Here is a 21761-nt window from a genome sequence, read left to right on the forward strand (position 1 = left end):
TTTGAATAGTAACTCGGGTAGTAGTATGCAGGATAAACTGGAAGGAGGTCAGGCCGTGGTGTAATGGCCTGAGCTTCAGCAGACAAAATAGGGCTGGTAAGAAAGTGGTTGATAAACATATTAAGAATCTGGAACCATGGGCGCCTGGGTGGCTCAGTCGGTTAAGCGTCCGACTTCAGCTCAGGTCACGATCTCGCGGTCCGTGAGTTCGAGTCCCGCGTCGGGCTCTGGGCTGATGGCTCAGAGCCTGGAGCTTGCTTCCGATTCTGTGTCTCCCTCTCTCTCTGCCCCTCCCCCGTTCATGCTGTGTCTCTCTCTGTCTCAAAAATAAATAAACGTTAAAAAAAAAATTAAAAAAAAAAAAAAAAAGAATCTGGAACCAACAAGACTCAATGCAGTGTTGTTAAGTTGGAAGTTGGAGGACTCTAATTAGAGACATTGAAGGTGACTGCAGGCTATCTGGCCTAGATCACTGGATGCACATGGTGCTCTGAGCAGAGATAGAGAAATAATAAGTTTAAAGGGAACTGTGGTACATATATCTTTAGATGTGTTCACCTTAGAGTACTTACAGGAAATCTCACATGGATATGTATTTCAAGCTATTGAAAACAGTAGGAAGTTAGAGCTGGAGATAGGGATTTAGTTGTCATCCGCGTGGAATTGAGTATAGTTAAAGCATATAGTTGTGGTATAGTTATTTTTTCATGCAGTCTGATTTTTTTGTTTTTTAATATGCGATTTTATCCCATATACTTACTGCTAAAACATATATTTGGTCATCTTGTTCTAGTCTCCATGGTTTTTTTGTTCCCTTGCTGTTTACTATGTTGTCTGAATTTTGTTAAATGAACATGCATACTATCTTCCCTGCCCCCATCTACCCGCCCAACACCATTCAGGACTGGAGAGCAGAACCTACCACTGCCTCTTTTCTGGAGGGTTTAATTTAGACCTTGGGTCTGAATCAAGGAACAGGATTGGTGGTGGAATAAGTCTGAATCATGCTGCAGGCAGTCTGTGTTTCCTAAAGTAAAGTTGGAATAACTATCAAAAGGGCTGAAGCTTGCATACATTTTTCTTTTCATTAGCCTTATAATTTGTGTATTTCTTTACAAATTTAGGCATTGAATCCTGGCCATGTTTTTTTTTTTTTGTTTTTTTTTTTTTACTGTGTATTCCTTTTTTCCTGTCTTTAGAGATAATTTATTCAATATTGAGGGACTGCTTTGATATAAAATACCATTTTGTACCAGAATAATTCAGTCCATTTTTATATTTTCTGTTGTTCCTTTTCAGGTGAACTTCTAGAGCCATGTGGTCATATCAAACCTGAATCTCCAGTTGTACAACTTGGTTCTAATTTCACTGCAGTTTGTGTGCTAAAGGAAAAATGCATGGATTATTTTCATGTAAATGCTAATTACATTTTCTGGAAAACAAACCATGTTACTGTTCCTAAAGAACAATATACCATCATAAACAGAACAGCATCTAGTGTCACATTTAGAGATATATCTTTATTAAATATTCAACTCACTTGCAACATTCGTACATTTGGACAGATTGATCAGAATGTTTATGGAATCAGAATAATTTCAGGCTGTAAGTTTTGTTTTTGCCTTATTTCAGACTTTGTTATGACTGTTGAATTACATTTGTAATGTCTGTTGGATTTTATGAAATGTGGCAGTTTGTTGGCTTGGTGGCTTTTGGACATAATTAATTAAAAAAAAATAAGTTTTGAAGCGGAACTATATTTGCATTAATAATATACAAAAAGCCTGAAGAGTAACATAAGTTTTCTCTTTTATGCAAGTCAGGTATCCATCAGTTTTCTAAAAAAATGTTTTGACATGAGACCCACAAAACATTGTTGAAGTTTATGAATGTAGTCATAGTAACTTTCAGTATCCCTTAATTGCTGAGAAGATGCACATATAAAGCAACTAACTGGCGAAAGTGAAGAAATACCCTATGTCAGAGTAAATAAACTTAGTGTGACCCAAGAGTGGATTATCAAATTTATGGATACCCAAAACCATAATTTTGGGATTTGCTTTTCCTCCAGCAGAGTTTTGGAAAGTAATAGGAAGAGAAATATAATTATTTTTGTTTCCATTTAAATGCCTTTAATAACATATGCAGTATTATTAAAATAAACTTCATGGAGAAATCAGTTAATATTGATATCCAGTTATAAATGAAAATTGATTTTGTGTAGACAATTAATTTGAAACATATGAGTTATGACAGTTATTATAGAAAATATGTATTATTTAATCTAAAAAGTATGAGTGCAAGTAGAAAAGATTAGTTTTTTAGTCATCAGTCTTCTATACTTTTTGCTTAGGTTTGTTAATTTATCATCTAATTTAGGTTTTAAATATCTTGGGTAGTATATAAATTGTATGTTAATTGTGGTCAAAAAGCTTTTTGAAATTTGCTGATTTTTCCCTATTAGTGCCTCCAGAAAAACCTAAAAACTTGAGTTGCATTGTAAATGAAGGAAAGAAAATGATGTGTCAGTGGGATCCTGGAAGGGAAACATACCTGGAAACAAACTTCACTTTAAAATCTGAATGGCAAGTTGTTCTTGTTTTTTGTATGTTAAATTTAGTAAATTAGTCATTTGTGGAGTTTTTATTTCTTCAAGTAGAAATATTAAATGCAAAATTCTAAACATTTTTTCATTTTAATGCTTGTTTGTTTGTTTGTTTGTTTTGTGAGTCAGCAAGCGAGAGCCCAAGCAGGGAAGGGGCAGAGAAACAGGGAGAGCCAAGCAGGCTTTATATTGTCAGCATAGAGCCCTATGTGAGACTCGAACTTCTCACCTGAGCCAAAGTCAAGAGTCGGACACTTAACCCACTGAGCCACCCAGGTGTCTCAGATTTTTAGACATTTTGTTTAAGCTTTTATTTTAGAACATCTGAAACATTTAAAAGTGGAAAGAATAGTATAATAAATCCCCATTGTGTTTATCATCCAGCTCTAGTAATGATCAGCTCATGACCAATCTTATATATATCCCACCCCAGATTATCTTAAAATCTCAGACATCATATCATCTCATCCATAAATATTTCAGTACATATCTCTAAAAGATAAGGACCCTTTTTTAAGACCCCTAACTACTGGGGCACCTGGGTAGCCCAGTCAGTTTAAGCAGCCAACTTCAGCTCAGGTTATGATCTCACTGTTAATGAGTTTGAGCCCGTGTTGGGCTCTGCACTGACAGCTCAGAGCCTGGAGCCTGCTTCCAATTTGTGTCTCCCTCTCTCTTTCTCCCTTTCCCCTGTTCACGCTCTGTCTCTCAAAACTGAGTAAACTTTTTTTTTAAAGTACCCATAACTACATACCATTATTATACTGCAATAGAATTGAAAATACTTTAGTATATCGTTGCATTTTCAGTTAGTATCATGTCTCATGATATATAAGTATATACGTCTTTTTAATATTTTTTTAGTATAGTTGACACAGTTTTAAAATAGTTTGAGCTGTACAATATAGTGATTCAAATTCTGTATACCTTGTGCAGTGCTCACCATAAGCATAGCTACCATCTGTCATACACTATGACATTATCGTTGACTGTATCACCTGTGCTCTGTCATGAATATATGTATATATTTTTACATGTGTTCAAATCACAATCTAAATAATCTCTATGCATTGCAAATTAATAATGTTTTATAAGTTTGTCTTTACCATAGGTTCCACCTGGTTTTCTCTTCTTTCTTCTTCTTTGCAATTCAGTTGTTAAAGTTGCAGTTACACATTGTTTAACATGTTCCTTTGTGCCCTCCTAAAAATTGCTGTTACATCTAGACAATCAGATTTTTGTGTGGTATCTTTTTCTTTTTCTTTTTTTTTTTTTTCAAAAGTAATTTGTAAGGGTGGTGTATACCTCCAGTCAGGAACCACCACATAGTGTTTGTTTCTTTTTCTCTTTTTCCTCTGTTTTTTTTCCTAAAGGTACACACCACCTTTTATCTTGATTTAAACTGGAGTGATAAGCAGTTAGACAATTTATGTCTACTATTTGTGACAGTCATTTTTATCTTTTCCATTCCTATTGTGAAATAATTGATATATATCACTGTGTAAGTTTAAGGCGCATAGCGTGGTGGTTTGATTTACATATACTGTGAAATGATTACCACAATAGGTTTATCTAACATCCAACTTTTCATGTTGGTATAATTTTTTTAAAGAGGAAAAAAAATTTCTCCTTGTGGTAACTTATAAGATTTATTCAACATCTTCCCTGTGTATCATACAGTAGTGTTGGCTATGGTCATGTTGTACATTATATCCCTAGTACTTAGTATCTTAAAACTAGAAGTTTGTACCTTTTGACTACCTTCCTCCAATTTCCACTCGCTCCTCCCACCACCTTTGGTAACCACAGATTTGATCTCTTTTTTGGGTGAGTTTTATCTTTCTGTTTGTTTGTTTTAGATTCCACAAATAAGTGAAATAATAAGTATTTTTCTTTCTCTTATGTCACTTAGCATAATGCCTTCAAGGTCTATCCCTGTTGTCGCAAACAAGGAAAAGATTAATTTTTTAGTCACCAGTCTTTTATTATGTCCATGCCATACTTTTTGCTTGGATTTGTTATTTGTCATCTAATTTAGATTGTGAATATCTTGGATAGTATGCAAATTATATGTTATTTGTGGTTACAAAAGTTTTTGAAAATTGCTGATTTTTCCCTTTTATTGAATGCAGAAAAAAACTTTAAAATTTGAGTTGCATTGTGAATAAAGGAAAGAAAATGATGTGTCAGTGGGATCCTTGTTTTTCATGGCTGAATAATATTCCATTGTGTATATAAACCACACTTTCTTTATCCATTCATCCATTGATGGACCCGTACGTTGTTTCCATACTTTGGCTGTTACAAATAATGCTGCTGTGAACAGGGTGTGCAGATATCTTTTCAAGTTAGCAGTTTTTATTCATTTGGATGTATTCCCAGAAGTGAAATTGCTGGATCATGTGTGGTAGTTTTATTTTTAATTTTTTTAGGATCCTACATAATGTTTTTCATAGTGTCTGTAGCAATTTTCAGTTTCACCAACAGTGCATATGAGTGCCCGTTTCTCCACATGCAGGCCAGCATTTATTGTCTCTTACCTTTTTGAAGATGGCCCTTCTAATAGGCATGTGGTGGTATCTTATTATGGTTTTAATTAAAATTCTTCTCATAACAAGTGATGTTGAGCATCTTTTCATGTACCTGCCGCCCTTCCATTTATCATCTTTTGAGAAAAATCTAGTCAGTTCTTTTGTCAATTTTTTATTTGGGTTATTTGGTTTTTTGCTGTTCAGTTGGATGAGTTCTTTATATATTAAGAATATTAACCCCTTATCAGATCTGTGGTTTCCACATATTTTTTTCCTATTCTTTAGGTTGTCTTTTCACTCTGTTGATGGTTTCTGTGCAGAAGATTTTTAGTTTATGTAGTTCCGCCTACCTATTTTTTATTTTTGCTTGAGCTTTGAGTGTCGTATCCAAAAAAATCTTTTCCAAGATCCATGTCAAGCAGCTTTATTCTTGTGTTTTCTTTTAAGAGTTTCATGTTTTGAGGTCATACATTTAAGTCTTCAATTTTTTGAGTTAATTTTTGTGAAGGGTATAGGATAAGGGTATAATTTCATTCTTTTGTATATGAATATCCAGTTATTCCAGCACTATTTATTGTGAAGAGGGTCTTCTCTGTCAGGTATTCTTGGCTTCCTACTCAAGTATTAGTTAGCATAATTAGTTGATTTTGACAATCTATGATATTAGCTCTGTCTTGTCTTTTCTACCTTGATACCTGTAATTTGAGAGGAATCCTGTAGTTTGCATTTGAATGACTTAAATATACTTTAGTTTCACTTTTTGATATGACCCAAGGAAGCACTAATAGGTTTTGAGTGTTGCTTATCTGTTTGAGAAGCCTGAAGTCATTAAGATAGGTTAATCTAACATGGGGCTCTGGGGTGGCTCATTTGGGTTAGGAATCAGACTAGAGCTTTGTAGAGTAGGACTCTGTGCTGGCAGCTGGTAGCTGCTTCGGATTGTGTGTGTGTGTATGTGTGTGTGTGTGTGTGTGTGTGTGTGTGTGTGTGTGTCCCCTTCCCCTGCTCACACACTCTCTCTCAAAAATAAAAACATTTAAAGAAAAAAAAAAAAACCAAGAAAACCTAACATCAAATTAGAAGCCAAGTAACTTGCACAGGAGGAATATATAGAGAACATTGGGTGGTTTGGCTAGAGCATAATTATAATTAGGGCAGGGTGCATAGGCTAGATTTTCTGGTTTTCAAAAATTGGAATTACAATAAAAACTTTTTGTGGTAGTTCAGTTTTCAGTAGCAAATGCGTATGTAGAGGATCTTATTAAAATTGAGACTTATTTGAAAAAAAAAAAAAAGTCAATTTCTTTGACTATTCAAAGTCTTTTCTGTTTCCACATAAATTTTAGGAGTGTTTTCCTCTACTTTTGTATAAAGAAAAAAGCCATTGGAATTTTGATAATGATTGCGTTGAATCTACAGATGGCTTTTGGTGGTGATAACATTTTAACAATATTCTTTGAATTCATAAACACAGAATACCTTTCTTATTGTGTCTTCTTTGATTTCTTTCATTAGTATCTTGTAGTTTTCAGAGTAGAGATCTTTCACCTCCCTAGTTAAATTTATTTCTATTTTATTTTTTTGATGCTATTGTAAATGGGATAAATTTATTTCTTTTTCAGAAAATTCTTTTAAGTGTAAAAATACCGCTACTGATTTTTGTATTTTAATTTTGAATTCTACAATTTTACTGAATTCTTTGATTAGATCTAACAGATGTTTTGGTTGAGGATTTTTGCTTTTCTGATACCAAGATTGAACAGTGGTTTGAGGTGTGTTGTCAGCTCAATCCATTGATTATAAAATTTCCCATTCTTTTTTTCTTTTTCTTTTTTTTTCTTTTTTTTTTTTTTTTTTTTTGCAAAGACAGGTTTTGTGTACTAGACCTGGCTTTGACATGACTGACACACTCTGCAGACACAAGTAAAAATTGATTATAAACAAACTGTTCTTGACAGCAGTTTTTATCAAAGCTGGAAGAACTTTGTAGTGAACATTTATACAGACCCATCACCTAGATCCTGCAATTAGCATTTTACTGTATTTGTTTTATCACACAGATGTGTATCTATGCATCCTTCTTTTCACCTTTTTTTAATGCATTTCAAAGTGAGTTGCAGAAATTAGTATACTTCACCCTTACACGCTTCAGTGTTTACATCATTAATTAAATGTAATTAACTAGACAGTCACCCATAGCTTTTGTGTTTTCATAAAATTTATGTGCATCTTAAAAATACATACTTTATTATTAGTCAATGAGTTTTGGCTACTACATACAGCTATGTAACTCGAACTCATATCAAGATTTAAAACATAATCATACCCCCAGAAAGTTCACTTATGCTCCTTCCCAGTCAGTCCTAGCCACCACCCTGTCTCACCCCATCCCACAGGGCAGCTACCTGTCAGATTTTCTTCACTGTAGATTTTTGCTTGTTCTGAATGTCATGTAATCATACAGTGTGTACTCTTCTGTGAATGGTTTTTAGGACTCAGCAGGATGTTTTGGGAATTAAATCGTGTTGCTTCCTGTTAGTGTTTCTCTTAAAGGTTTGAGCCATCATCAGTGATCATTATTTGTACATGAGGTACAAAATAGTGGTATTCCATCTTTTTTTTAAAGTGGATATACTCAAAACTTCCTTTGATCAATCATTGGTTACAGTTCTTGGAAGGAAAATGATATTGGTATTTTTCCCTTTACAATTAGTTTTATGATGACTTAGTTCCCTAGCATCCTCCAAAGGTAAATAATGAATGGTTTATCCCTTCATTATGAATTCATATTTAAATATATTTGATGTGTTTCGGTCCATTACCATTTTTCTTGGTACTCACATTGTCCCATTTTGGTTCAGAGGAACTTCCTCAGGTTGGCTCTTCCTTTGACTTTACTCATTAGTCTTTGACAGCTTTCTTCATTTCTGATATGATGTGATTTTCCAAGTTCATTTTCTAAGTTCATATGTCATGCCTCAGACCTAGAATCAGCCATTTCCCAAGTAGCCATGTTTCCATTTAGTGGGAAATACCATTTCGGGACTACAGTCTGGGTGCTAGGGGAATTTACTGGTACTGGGTTGTTGTTTCTTGGCTTTTTTGGCAGAAAGAACTGGGAAGTGTCTTTAAGGTAAAATACATCATGAACTAATACCAATGTTTCCGATTTAAAATCTGGACTGTTTTTACTTAATTTCATTCATCTGACATCTACATCTCCTTTCTTAGCTGCTGAAAACCTTAGTTTCCAACAACACCAATATAATTATTCATTTGCTTTAACTCACAGTAAACACAAGAGCTGCGGAATAACAATGCCAGTATCAGCACCAACAATAGGAATACTAAGCATTATAAGATTATTTTTCTTTCATTAAGGATATAGTTAAATTGCTGTCTTAAAGTTACTTAAAATAATTTTCTCTGTGTTATAGCACCAACTCAACATCATAGTTCATGTATTTCATTTTGCTTTTGATTTTTAGGAATTTTTTTAATTGACATAATATACAGTATCCTGTTGGAGGTATACCTCAGTAATTCATAGAAGTTACCTGTTTTGTTTTGGATTTCACTTACCCTTCTATTTAAAAAAAAAGTGTGTGTGTGTGTGTGTGTTTGATGTATAACTTAAACATAGGTGAGTAAATATCATAATATCATTTAAACTTTGGTGATAAAAATTAGAAAGTGGTTGCCTGGGTTTGACTGTAAAGAGGCTAAGGGAATTTTCTGGGGTGACAGAAATTCTTATCCCTATCCTCCTGTCACCTCATAACATATTATGCTTAGAAAAGGCATACTGTGCTTGAAGAAAGACATCGCAGGTACAGTAAGGATCCTGTTTCAGAAATGGAAAGAAACGGTAGTAAGATTACAAGAAATAGATTTTTAGAGAAAGGTCACTGAAGATAGAGCATGGTATTATAAATGTAATGTCCGTGGAGTAAAAATTTGAAAATAATTTTGTGTTGTAAGGTATAAAGCAAACTCAAGTTTTAGAGAAAATTTATTTGTTTTTAATGATCAACAATTTATTTCATACTTATAATTACTTCATTTATTTTAAGCAGTAATAATCTGGGTCTCATCAAATAACATTTTTCACTCTAATGTTTTGAAATCTATTTTTAATGACCGGTTCTTCCATTTTTGTATTTAGGGCAACGGAGAAGTTTGCTGATTGTAAAACAAAACGTGACACCCCTACCTCATGCACTGTTGATTATTCTCCTGTGTATTTTGTCAACATTGAAGTCTGGGTAGAAGCAGAGAATGCCCTTGGGAAGGTTACATCAGATCATATAAATTTTGATCCTGTAGATAAAGGTAGTTATAACACTGAATTTGAGAATTTATTAGATTTAATGGCTTATTAATTAGTTTTTCAATTTTAATGTAGAAACAACCACTTATTATCTTAGTGACTTTTACAAATTCATTTTATCAACATTAAAAATAATTTGGAAAAAGAAAATATCCATAATCCAACTGCACTCATAGCAGTTTTTATTTTGAATGTTATCTGCTGGTATTTGTGCAGTTACCAAACAGTATTTATAGCATAGTAATCATGGTATGTGGGGTCCATTTTTATTGTGTTTTTCTTTGCCTATAAATATCTGTCTTTTGATATTGGAACCTGAAAAACTTAACAAGCATAATAAATTGACAAAGAAAACTAAAATTTCTTCAGAAACGTTTTCTCTTCGTTATAATAGTATGACATAAGTACTGTTTTCAGAAAAATTAGTTCATATGGTATGAATAAATCAATATAGTGAAATATAAGAAGTATATTTTGAGTCTGTATAAGAAGTTGTAAAAATGATAAAAATTCGGATTTATTTTATTCTTCAGTGAAGCCCAATCCACCACATAATTTATCAGTCAGCAACTCAGAGGAACTGTCTAGTATCTTAAAATTGACATGGATCAACTCAAGTATTCAGAGTTTTATAAGACTGAAATATAACATTCAATATAGGACCAGAGATGCCTCAACCTGGAGCCAGGTAACTTGCAAGTTACTGTTTATGCAGATAGTCTTAGAACCCTCTAACCTAAAAGTTTCAATATACTAAGGTTGTGAATATATGTAATATTTTGTTTCACACCTCTTCTTGATCTGTATTTCATGCAAGGGCAAACAGGAAGACATTTGGATAGAAAATATAGTCTTGCTGAGTACAGTAGCCTTTAAATGAAGTATGGAAGGGATGTAGGGTGGCAAGAAATAGTATTTTTGGTGGGAGGTGAAAGGAACACAAAAAATAAGAATTAAGTGGGGGAGTATATGAAGAGATTATATAGCAAAGGTAGAGAGCAGGGTTTAACTAAATCTGGAGGCCAATTTCATCCTGCCATCTGTTCTTATAAACAAAGCCACACTCATTTTTTTTAATACTGTCTTTGGCTACTTTGTGCCACAGTGGACAAGTTGAGTTGGAACAGAGAATATCTGGCCCACAACCTAAAATATTTACTATCTAGTCCTTTTTAGAAAGCTTGTCAACCTCTTAGTAGAGGAAGGAATTATTGGGGAACTTCTAAGCCTGAAAAGGAAAAGAATAGTGTACCCAGAGATGATGCTATCACCAAAAGAAGTACTTAGAACTTTTTAAAAGGATGTCTGTCACCATAGCTTTGTGTTCCCCATAATATTCTTTGTTATAATTTCATTTATCACTAACAGTATGCTTTTGCTTTCTCTTATTGCAGTAATGAGTTCATAAGGGATTTGAGCCCATGACCTTACTACTTCTGCTCTCCATTCCACTTAAAGGGCTCAAAATAAAACCAGAAAAAGCAACAAACAAAAATGGATTAATGCTTCATGTTGTACAGAGAGGATACATACCTAAACTTCAAAATATTTTTAATAACATAGAATCTTAATTCACTGATAGAAAAAAAGGCCCCTATTTTTGTATTCAATATTGGAATCCCATAGTAGTAGAAAGAATCATTTATCTTTATTCTCTCGTTTCCTGAAAACCAAGTTTATATGCAATGATAGTTTTTATTTTTCTTGATTGGGCTTCATTTTGCCTATCCAGAGTTACACTCTGTTCTTCTCTACCCTACTCTTTGTCTTGGAATGCTGACCTGTATGAATTTCATCTGTGGGTTCACATTGTCTCTGGTTTCCTAGTGAATGTGATTAATGGGAGGAGGGGGAAGAGGGCCTAGCACAAGAGAGGAGAGAAGTGAAGTGAAGTGAGCATATTTATTTTCCCTGCTTCTTCCCTGGAGCTGCTGTCTCTCAGCCTAAGGTCACTGGTCCTGTCAAGTTAACCCTGTCTCACCCTCCTCTCCCAGTTTCTGCTACTTCCCCTCGTCCCTTTGGGGCTAGGGGTGGTAACAGCGACAAGCCCCAGAGTACTGACCACTGCCTAAGTTTTCCCTACACTCTACCCATATTTCCTTTAGTAAACCCTTCTTGAATTAAAGTCTAATTGGAATACGCCATCTCTTTCCTGCTGAGATCCTATGTGTTACAGGCTTCATCGAAGGAAGATATAAAAATCAAGAAAAGGAAGGAAGGATTAATAATAGATAGTTCCATACTTCCCAAATCTGTTAACTTACTGACTCTGACTGCTTTTTGACTTGCATTTATTTCTTTTCAGCGTTTGTTTGTTAGTTCTCTTTTATTAAATCAATTTCTAAGATCTTAATGGAATCTGGGACACTTATAATAAATTCCATGGGGTTTTTTTGTTGGTTGGTTTGCTTTGATTTTAGATTCCTCCTGAAGATACAGCATCCAGTAGAACTTCTTTCACTGTCCAGGACCTTAAGCCTTTCACAGAATATGTGTTTAGGATTCGTTGTATGAAGGAAGATGGTAAAGGATTCTGGAGTGACTGGAGTGAAGAAGCCAGTGGGATCACATATGAAGACAGTAAGTAATTAAGATCCATGAAGAAGTAAAGGTTTGGAATTATGGCTGTGACTTGTGTCAGGTCTTAATAGTATAAACCTCATTGCTTCTTACTTTGTGATCGTTCTGTTCAAACTTATATTTTACACTTTTATTTTTAAGGACCTAAAGATATAAAATGTGCATTATTGATTGTATAACTCTATTTGATTACTAATGAAAGAAGATTACCATGGAATTTTTTTTTCCATGGTAATGAGAAAACCATTGACATAACAGTTAAATCCAGAACATTTTATTAAAAGGGAATGTTTCACAGTATCCCTAACTAGAGAATCATATCCTGAGTCATTAAAATAACGTTAACAAAATATACCATAGACTCTCACTATCAGAAATATATTTGTACTATATTTTTATTCATTTTTTTCCCTTCCATCACTTAATAAACCCCTAGAAAAGGATCCTAAAGTTTAGGTTGGTTAGTTTATTATCATTTTCCCTTTTTCCTCTCCACGATCATATAGGGCATACAGTGCACAATCCAAAAGTTATAAAAGGGTGTATGTTATAAGGTAAGATTCCCTCCCCAAAACACCTAACATTACTAATTTATTGTATAGCAATCAAGAAGTAGTCCTGTGGCATAGAGATTTTTCTTTCTGAACATTTTTCATTCTAGTTTCACCCTTTAGATGTCAATAGCAACAACTATGGCTTTAAAACCTTCTGTACCACATATATCCCTTCACTTCCAGCTCTACTAGCAGTTTAGATAGGTGAAGTGACAATCTCAAAAGGCAGAATAGTAAACTACCCCTCTCCACTAAGAATTTTCTCTTATTCTCATAAATGACATGAAAGAAAGCAATCCTGCTGTTGCTGAATTGGGTCCTGAGTTGGGTCCTCAACCAGATTCCTTTGTCTTGGCTGGGAATTCTTTTTTTTTTTTTTTTTAATTTAAGTTTATTTATTTATTTAGACAGAGACAGAGACAGCGCAAGTGGGGGAGAGGCAGAGAGAGAATCCCAAGCAGACTCCACACTGTCAGCACAGAGCCCAATGTGGGGCCCAAACTCACAAAACTGTGAGATCATTACCTGAACCGAAACTGAGAGTCAGATACTTAACCAACTGAGCCACCCAGGTTCCCCCAGGAATTCTTAAACTGGCATCATAGAGGTCTTGAAAGCTGGTTGGGTCAGTTTGGGAGGCAGGGGTTGCTGAACTACTTTAAAATGTGGACAGATTATTGTAGTTAGTGCCTGTGTGCATTTTCTGGGGAGATGGTACATAACCTTTGTCAAATCAAAGAGATACCCAGGAAATTATGAGCCATTTAGATAAGCATTTCTTCAACTTAATGAATGATGCCTCCAGGTTCTTTTCATGTTAGGAAATCTTTCTGGCCTATAACATTTTTTTTTATAATTTCTTGTATGCTTATGCGTGTGTATCTATTTGAACCCCTTATACTGGCACTCTTTTCCCCAGCCTCCCTTGTCTGCCTTTCCTCTTTGTTTTGTCCTCTGTAATTACCTCTTTATAATGAGCACATCACAGTTTAGATGTTATTCAGATCCTTTTTTGAAAAATCAGTTGATCCTATAGGAATTTTGAAAACCTAATTACTAGCATTTGATATTTGGTTTTATAAGTTTATTTATTTATTTTGAGGTAGAGCACACACATGCACATATAAGCAGGGGAGGGGTAGTGAGAGAGGAAGGGAGAGAATCCCTAGCAGCCTCCGTACTGTTAGCACAGAGCCAGACGTTGGACTTGATCTCGTGAACCCGTGAGATCATGACCTGAGCCGAAATCAAGAATCAGGTGCTCAAACGACGAGCCACCCAGGCGTCCTGATCCTGTAAAGTGCTTTTTCATTTTTCACATGTTTGGTGATTATCACAACAGTACTATGAATTCATTTTTATTATACTCTGTTAACAGTCATCCCACCGTAAGATAATAAACTTAACCCATATTTATTCAATTCATTATTTTTTGTATTCTCATATATGTACATTTAGGGTTTTTTTTTCTTAATGTGTATTTATTTTTGAGAGAGAGAGAGGGAGAGAATGTGATTGGTGGGGGGAGGGCGCAGAGAGGGAGACAAAGAATCCAAAGACTTGTGCTGTCTATGAAAAGCCCAGCATGAGGCTTAAACCCATGATCTGAGTCGAAGTCAGAGTCTCAACCGACTGAGGCACCCAGGTGCCCCACATTTAGGGGTTTTAAGTGTATATTTAAATATGGTTTTTCGGTTTAATTTTTAGCAGTAAGAAATGGTGATGCATTTTTGGTATACCTTAGGATATATTTGTAGCTTTACAATTTTAAGATAAAAAAAGCATTCTAATCTATATCATCAAGCTATCTTCCTCTATAAAGGAAGACCCAGGCATGGTGTGCTGCAATGGGAAAAATGCTAGCTTAGGGGTTCCTGGGTGGAGCTGTTGGTTGAGCTTCTGACTCTTGATTTCAGCTCAGGTCGTGATCTCACGGTTCATGGGTTCAAGCCCTTCATCCGGCTCCATGCTAACCACACAGGACCTGCTTGGGATTTTCTCTCCCACTCTCTCTGCCCCTCCCCCATTCTCCCTTTGTCTCTCTCCTCTCTCTCAAAATACATAAACATGTAAAAAAAAAGATACATCATGTGATTGAATGGCAAGAATAAGAACAAAGTAAGAGAATAATTTCCAGGATTATATTTTACTGCTATGATAAAAACTTTTATTTTAAAAAGTTTATATCATTTCTTTAGGACCATCCAAGGCACCAAGTTTCTGGTATAAGATAGAGCCATCCCATACTCACAGCTATAGATCTGTGCAACTCATATGGAAGGTAAAGAAAAAAAATGCATGTTTATATTCTTTTATTGCTTACATAGTACATTTTTATGGCATTATGAGTGTAATTTTTTTACTTACATTTTTATTCATCTTAATATCAGCAAAGCGTTTAATAGAAACAGAGTTTTATATATACTACATAAAAGGATCATGAACTGCAGTTCACAGATACTTCACAGTTCTATGAAAGTTTGTAAGAAGGATCCTGTCTGTCCTTGAACTTTCCTGAGTGCCTCATAGAAAATAGTTAATAAAGGTTTTGGGTAATCAAACTGTATGCCAATAATAGGAATTACACAATGACTGTCAAGTCCATAAGTGTTAAGGTGTACCATACTAAGAAATGGTAGAGAGAAAAGTACTCCAGCATAAGATGATTTAGGGCCAGATAGTCACAGGGCACAATAGTTTACAGAACTAAAAGCTAACAAAATGGTGCTACTTTACTTTCCCTGTTAGTCAAAGTCATGTGTTTACTCTTCATTCACTATATAGTAGTTTTACTTAAGGTTGTGAGTTGAAAATGAGGTTGCCAGTGCCTTTCAGTTTAACATGGAGGCTTGACGTAACAGCAGAATTTGTGAACATGAAAAAAAAATGATTAAAGATTTGTTAAATACATTTTAAAAATTATTTTATTATAGACGTTGCCTCCTTTTGAAGCCAATGGAAAAATTTTGGATTATGAAGTGACTCTCATAAGATGGAAATCACGTTTACAGAATTATACAGTGAATGACACAAAATGGACAGCAAACCTCACAAATGATCGTTACATAGCAACTCTGACAGCAAGAAATCTGGTTGGCAAATCAGATGCAGCTGTTTTAACTATCCCTGCCTATAACTTTCAAGGTTTGTATCTGTGAGATGGGAAAAGTGGTTCATAATACATATACATAATACATATTCTAATACCTAATACATAATTATTCTAAGACTGCCTCTTCAGTATCGATTATAATAGTTTTAGAAATCAGTCAGCAATGAAATAATTCATTCCATTATTATGTGGCTCACTTAAACTTTGAAGTAAACTACTTATTTGTTTGCTCATTTTCTAATTACCTGGTTTTCTTAAATATTATTTAAAAGCTTTGGGAGCCATATATGAATATGACTTAAATATATTGTTTATGGCTTTCAAAGAAGAAAATATTTCCATTTACATACACAAAACATTTGAAGAATTTGGGGAAAGGAAGAATTTTAGTTTCAAAATAAATTTACTGTCTATTTGTAAATTATAATAGAGTGTTTTTGTTAATGAAAATACATATTAATATTATATACTACAAAAACTGATAGCAAGTTTGGAAATGTAAAACATCAAAATTTGAAATTTTTTAATGTTCATTTATCATACCAGTTTTCAAATTTTGTTTTAAAGCTACTCGCCCGGTCACGGATCTTAAAGCATTTCCCAAAGATAATATGCTTTGGGTAGAATGGACTGCTCCAAATGAATCTGTAAACAAGTATATACTTGAGTGGTGTGTATTATCAGATAAATCGCCGTGCATCCCAGACTGGCAACAAGAAGATGGCACTGTACATCGCACCTTTCTAAGAGGTATTCCTATATAGAAAAAACTTAAGTTGAAATCCTTTGTGTAACTCTTCAGACAGATTTTTCTTTTACATATTTTTGTCTGGTTTATAGATATTGTGGTCTATTGAAGAGTTTCAGTTTATGATAGTTAAAAGTTACATATAGTTTTCTCGATGTGTGACTTTTATCAAGTTACATTTAATCTCATGGAATGAACTACAGGATCTGTTTATGGACAAAGCAGAGTTAATAGTATCTTCTATTTATGGTTCAGTGTTTTGATCATCAAAGGAGCACTAACAAAACTGTAAAGTAAAAGACAAATCTAAGATAATCTGATCGCTGCTGGTAATTAGTTGAATGGTTCTTTACCTGATTTAACTTCCTCATCCTTCAGTGAGAAGATATTTTCCTATAGCATATGAATGACTTGTGTTAATAACCTCTTAAAGTTGTTGAATAGGGGAAGCAGAACTAGAATTCAGATTTCCTTACATCTTTTAACTGGAAGTTCTAATGATACCGTAGAGCTCCAAAGTGGTAGATTGCTCTGCATTTTAAGGTACAACTTTTTTATGTGGCTTTGAAGAGAACAACTTTAAAGACAAAACACTCAGCTTTTATGTGTTTTATTTAGTAAAGAAGGATAACCGTTAGAATTCAATTATGAATAATATGATTGCTGAAAGAAAAGCTCTAAGCAAAGACATATCTGCCATAAAATTTTGTGAGCTTTATTTATGAAATAGGCTGTTTGGCCCTCATTAACCTATCATTTAAAAAAACAATAGGGGCACTTGGGTGGCTCACTCAGTTAAACGTCTGACTCATGGTTTCAGCTCAGGTCATGATCTCACTGTTTCCTGAGTTTGAGCCCTACATTGGGCTCTGTGCTGACAGTGCAGAGCCTGCTTGGAATTCTCTCTCTCCCTCTCTATGCCCCTCCCACCTCACGCTGATTTCTTTCTCTCTCAAAAATACATAAATAAGCTTAAAAAAAAAAGTTTTAATAAATTTGGTTGTCTAGTTTACTAGCCTTATCAAATTAAAAGAAAGGTGGAGCTAGAGAGAAGACACGTTGGTAGTAACTGGACAATAGAAATGTTTTTAATAAAGCCTCGCATAATCTCTAGAGACTTTCAGTTTGCACAGGCAGATCCAGTGGCTCAGTAGTCCTGATAACATCACTGTATTACAACAGAGTCTAAAAATTCTTTATCTTCTTGATAATATTGAGTCATCAATAAAAAGTAAAATTATTCTGTTTAAGAAACCAAAGGAGCTGTCATATACAACTTTGTGAATTAAGTTAAGGAAATAAAAGTTCTTGTTGAAAGTATAAACTTTGGTATAACACATACCTTATTTTCTGTTGTGGGCAGATAAAGTGGCTATATAAAAAAGATTTAATATGGAGAGATTATAAATAAAAGAGGTATTCAAGATGGCTTTTTAATATTACTTTCTTAGCCTAAATGTCCATCAACTGATGAATAGATAAAGAAATTGTGGTTTATATACACAATGGAGTACTACGTGGCAATGAGAAAGAATGAAATATGGCCCTTTGTAGCAACGTGGATGGAACTGGAGAGTGTGATGCTAAGTGAAATAAGCCAGACAGAAAAAGACAGATACCATATGTTTTCACTCTTATGTGGATCATGAGAAACTTAACAGAAACCCATGGGGGAGGGGAAGGAAGAAAAAAAAAGAGGTTAGAGTGGGAGAGAGCCAAAGCATAAGAGGCTCTTAAAAACTGAGAACAAACTGAGGGTTGATGGGGGGTGGGAGCGAGGGGAGGGTAGGTGATGGGTATCGAAGAGGGCATCTTTTGGGATGAGCACTGAGTGTTGTATGGAAACTAATTTGACAATAAATTTCATATAGTAAATAAAAAAGTAATATTACTTTCTGGGGGAAATGGCACTAATTCTTTTTTTCCCTGGTTTGACAAACCAGGGCCATTAATGCTTTCCCTGGTCATTAGGCAGTTCTCAGAGAATTAGTTAAGATGTACAAACAATGTCAAACTATAAGACCAATGATAATTTGAGATCAGAGTTTTATAAGTCCTGAATATAAAAAGTACTTTTACTAACAATATATTTTTTAATCTACTGTATTGGCAATAAAAGTAAGCTTTTACTTTAATGAAAAGCTTTATTCAATTAAGCTTGAATCCAGTACACAAAAGGCAATGCTTGCTTAAAAAGCTGTAGTTTTAAAAGAAAAGAAAGTTCAATAGTCATGAAATTTATAATGTAAAGTTAATAATGGAATGTAGACTTTTTTGTTATGTGGGGAAAAATGCTTACTCTCCCATTCTTTCTTTAGGGAACCTAGCAGAGAGCAAATGTTATTTGATAACAGTTACTCCAGTATATACTGATGGACCAGGAAGCCCTGAGTCTATAAAGGCATACCTTAAACAAGCTCGTAAGTCCAAATTCATTTTCTTTGAAATATGTTGTTTTGTATTAACAAAGACATTTTTTTCTTTTTAAAATAAGGGTATGTCTCATAATGTTCAAATAATATAATTAAATTTTAGTAAATCCTAATGACTTACTAAATCATAGTAATTTTTAGTTATCAAATACTTTTATTCTGTTTTAGCACCTTCCAAAGGACCTACTGTTCGGACAAAAAAAGTGGGGAAAAATGAAGCTGTCTTAGAGTGGGACCAACTTCCTGTTGATGTTCAGAACGGATTTATCCGAAATTATACTATATTTTATAGAACCATCATTGGAAATGAAACTGGTAATAAACTCTATCATTTATTAAGAATCATTGGTTTTTTTCTTAAGCTTTTAAATGTTGTCTCACCTTTTTATGTTATACATCTTAAGTGTAGTATATTATTCTCAGAAAAGAGACACCTGAGAATATGCCTATTAAAAAAATACTGTGGGGAAAAAAAAAAAAGAAATACTGTGTTGTGCTTATAGAAGAATATTCTGGCAGAGATAAGAAAATTATTTTCTGGAAAATATGTTCCTTTTTAATACTTTTGCAGTGTCAAAAGCCAAATCAAGCAGAAACATTGAGTAGTTAAATAAAGCACATTTACTGATTTCTTCCAGCTGTGAATGTGGATTCCTCCCACACAGAATATACACTGTCCTCTTTGACCAGTGACACCTTGTACATGGTACGAATGGCAGCATACACAGACGAAGGTGGAAAGGATGGCCCAGAATTCACTTTTACTACACCGAAGTTTGGTAAGAAATAATGACATTTGCTCTTTTCTTCTTCTTTTTTTTAATCAGACTAAATATGGACTTAGTTAATAAGCTAAAATTTTGTTAAAAGTGCATCTTTGGATCCATAGAAATGAATTGTTGGTATTGTTTATCTGATTTGGATTGTTTCTTTAAACTATCAAAACTCAGCTCTGTTATTAACTGCTTCTGACTGATTTCGTCTGTACTCTATAAATGCCAAAAGAATTTGTGTATCTTTCTAAATGGGTTCATCTTTTCACTGGCAAAAGTCAAATGTGGTCTCTTACCTTCTTGTCTTACTCCTTCTTTTGTAGGCAGGTTATTGGAAAGACTAGTTCACCCTCTCGAGCTCCACTTCCCTTCCTCCAGCTTAGTCTTTAACCCACTGAAATTAGGCTTCCAACCCACCAATCCACTGAAACCTCCCTAATGTCACTCAGGGAAGGCCTCTTAGTTATCATATCCAGTACATGCTTTTTAGTCTCCTTATTTTTATACTTCTCAGCATTTGACTCGGCTTCTCCATCCTTGAAACTGCCTCTTCCATTGGTTCTTCTCACGTGTGTGTGTGTGTGTGTGTGTGTGTGTGTGTGTGTGTGTAATAACAACACTCTCCTGAGTCTTCTCCCTTTCTCGTACTTCCTTCTTGATCTCTTTTTCTCTCTTACTTTTTTAAAAAATGGTTTGTATTTTCCATATCACTCTTCTCAGCCCTGTATTTTATCTGCCTAAACTCTCTGTCCGTGACTTCAGTCATCCTTTTTCCCAAATACATTTCTCTTTGTTCCCTGTCACAGCCGTCCCAACTCTTTGCGAAAGCCACAAATTTAGATAAGGATGTGATAAATTTTTTGTTTTCATGAGTCTTTTTTGCTTACATGAGCCAAGTGTAAAATCCTATTGATCATGCCTTCTAATTACTGCTTTTGCATGCCCTTTTGTAATCTCTTTCTTTGGTCATATGCTTCTCATTATTTTCTCCATCTTTTCCCAGTGTGTAGCCCTACATTAAGTCCTCACTTTTTCTAGTTCCTCTAACCTCCCTAAAGCATTCTTAAGCTGCATTCTTTCTTGTTCTTCCTACATTTTGAATCATAATAGAAATTACCTTATTTTATCATTTATTTGTAACCCCCACCCTCAGGTACCAACACAGTGAATGCTAAATAGTAAGCTATATTCCTTGTTATTGAATGATGGGTGAATGAGAAAATGAATGAGTGACTACCTAAAATAGATAATAAAAGATCCTGAACTTTGCTGTGATTGCCAAAAATGAATATAGTTTTTGGAATAAGATTTTGTGGTGACATGTTAGTAAAATAAATATCTAACAAGTAATACTTGAAATTGATCTTTAGAAAAAAATAAACCTTTAAAATATTCAACTAATGAAAGTGATATTCATTATAAAAGTAGATTGTGTACTATATAGGCCTTTAGACTATACAGTACAGAGCAGAAGAAAAACCACTCCTAATCCCTCATCCAGAATAATCTCTTAACACATTTGTATATCCTTCTATTATTTTCTATACATACATTTTCCCCCCCAAATTAGATCATACTTGTTAGGATTACTTAATCATCTGCTTTTTTCACTGATCTGTTTATTGTTTTATGGACATATTATGGCTTCTTCATATGGCATGGGCCTTGCTCCCAAAGGACTTTATTTGAAGAAATACAACATAAGTAAAGTAATTAAATGGAAAGGCATTTGAGCCATGTAGACAGTAAATAGAGTAGGAATTTAAAGATAATTTATAGGGGGCATTTCATCTTCATAGATTATATAGAGGAGTCAGTACTTGAGTCCCCAAAGTTAGGATGTGGATAAAAAGGAAGAAGAAGGCATCTTAGGACAGATAAGCAAAGGCCCAAGACTTGAAAACATAGTAAGTTTGGCAACAGTAATAACAGGGTCTGCCTGAATTTGATTTGGCACCTATATGAAAACCTCAAGTGTTCAAGAGTGAATATTTGCCAGCCTCCAGTTTATTTCCGAGCATTGATCTGATTTACTGATTTCTGTTAGGCTTTGTAGAATATAAAGTTACTTGTAAAGGGATATATGCGGTGCAAAG

At 34.3% G+C, this 21761-nt stretch overlaps 1 protein-coding gene across 6 annotated transcripts in view; it reads left to right on the top strand.

Moving 5' to 3' along the window:
• IL6ST (interleukin 6 cytokine family signal transducer) overlaps positions 1 to 21761 on the top strand; it is a 55345-nt gene that overhangs the window by 23609 nt on the left and 9975 nt on the right. For 5 of the 6 annotated variants that reach the window (XM_060635758.3, XM_060635761.3, XM_060635762.3 and 2 more), the window contains 11 exons: positions 1300 to 1605; positions 2465 to 2585; positions 9302 to 9468; positions 10000 to 10154; positions 11887 to 12046; positions 14799 to 14881; positions 15534 to 15744; positions 16280 to 16462; positions 18779 to 18880; positions 19061 to 19207; positions 19531 to 19671. In XM_060635758.3, the coding sequence (XP_060491741.1) occupies positions 1300 to 1605; positions 2465 to 2585; positions 9302 to 9468; positions 10000 to 10154; positions 11887 to 12046; positions 14799 to 14881; positions 15534 to 15744; positions 16280 to 16462; positions 18779 to 18880; positions 19061 to 19207; positions 19531 to 19671 (1776 nt within the window). Of the gene's footprint in view, positions 1 to 1299; positions 1606 to 2464; positions 2586 to 9301; positions 9469 to 9999; positions 10155 to 11886; positions 12051 to 14780; positions 14882 to 15533; positions 15745 to 16279; positions 16463 to 18778; positions 18881 to 19060; positions 19208 to 19530; positions 19672 to 21761 lie in introns of those variants that run through there. The other variant, XM_060635764.3, reaches the window with a different exon arrangement.

The sequence above is a fragment of the Panthera onca genome, chromosome A1, assembly GCF_046562875.1.
Source record: "Panthera onca isolate mPanOnc1 chromosome A1, mPanOnc1 haplotype 2, whole genome shotgun sequence".
NCBI classification, from domain to species: domain Eukaryota; kingdom Metazoa; phylum Chordata; class Mammalia; order Carnivora; family Felidae; genus Panthera; species Panthera onca.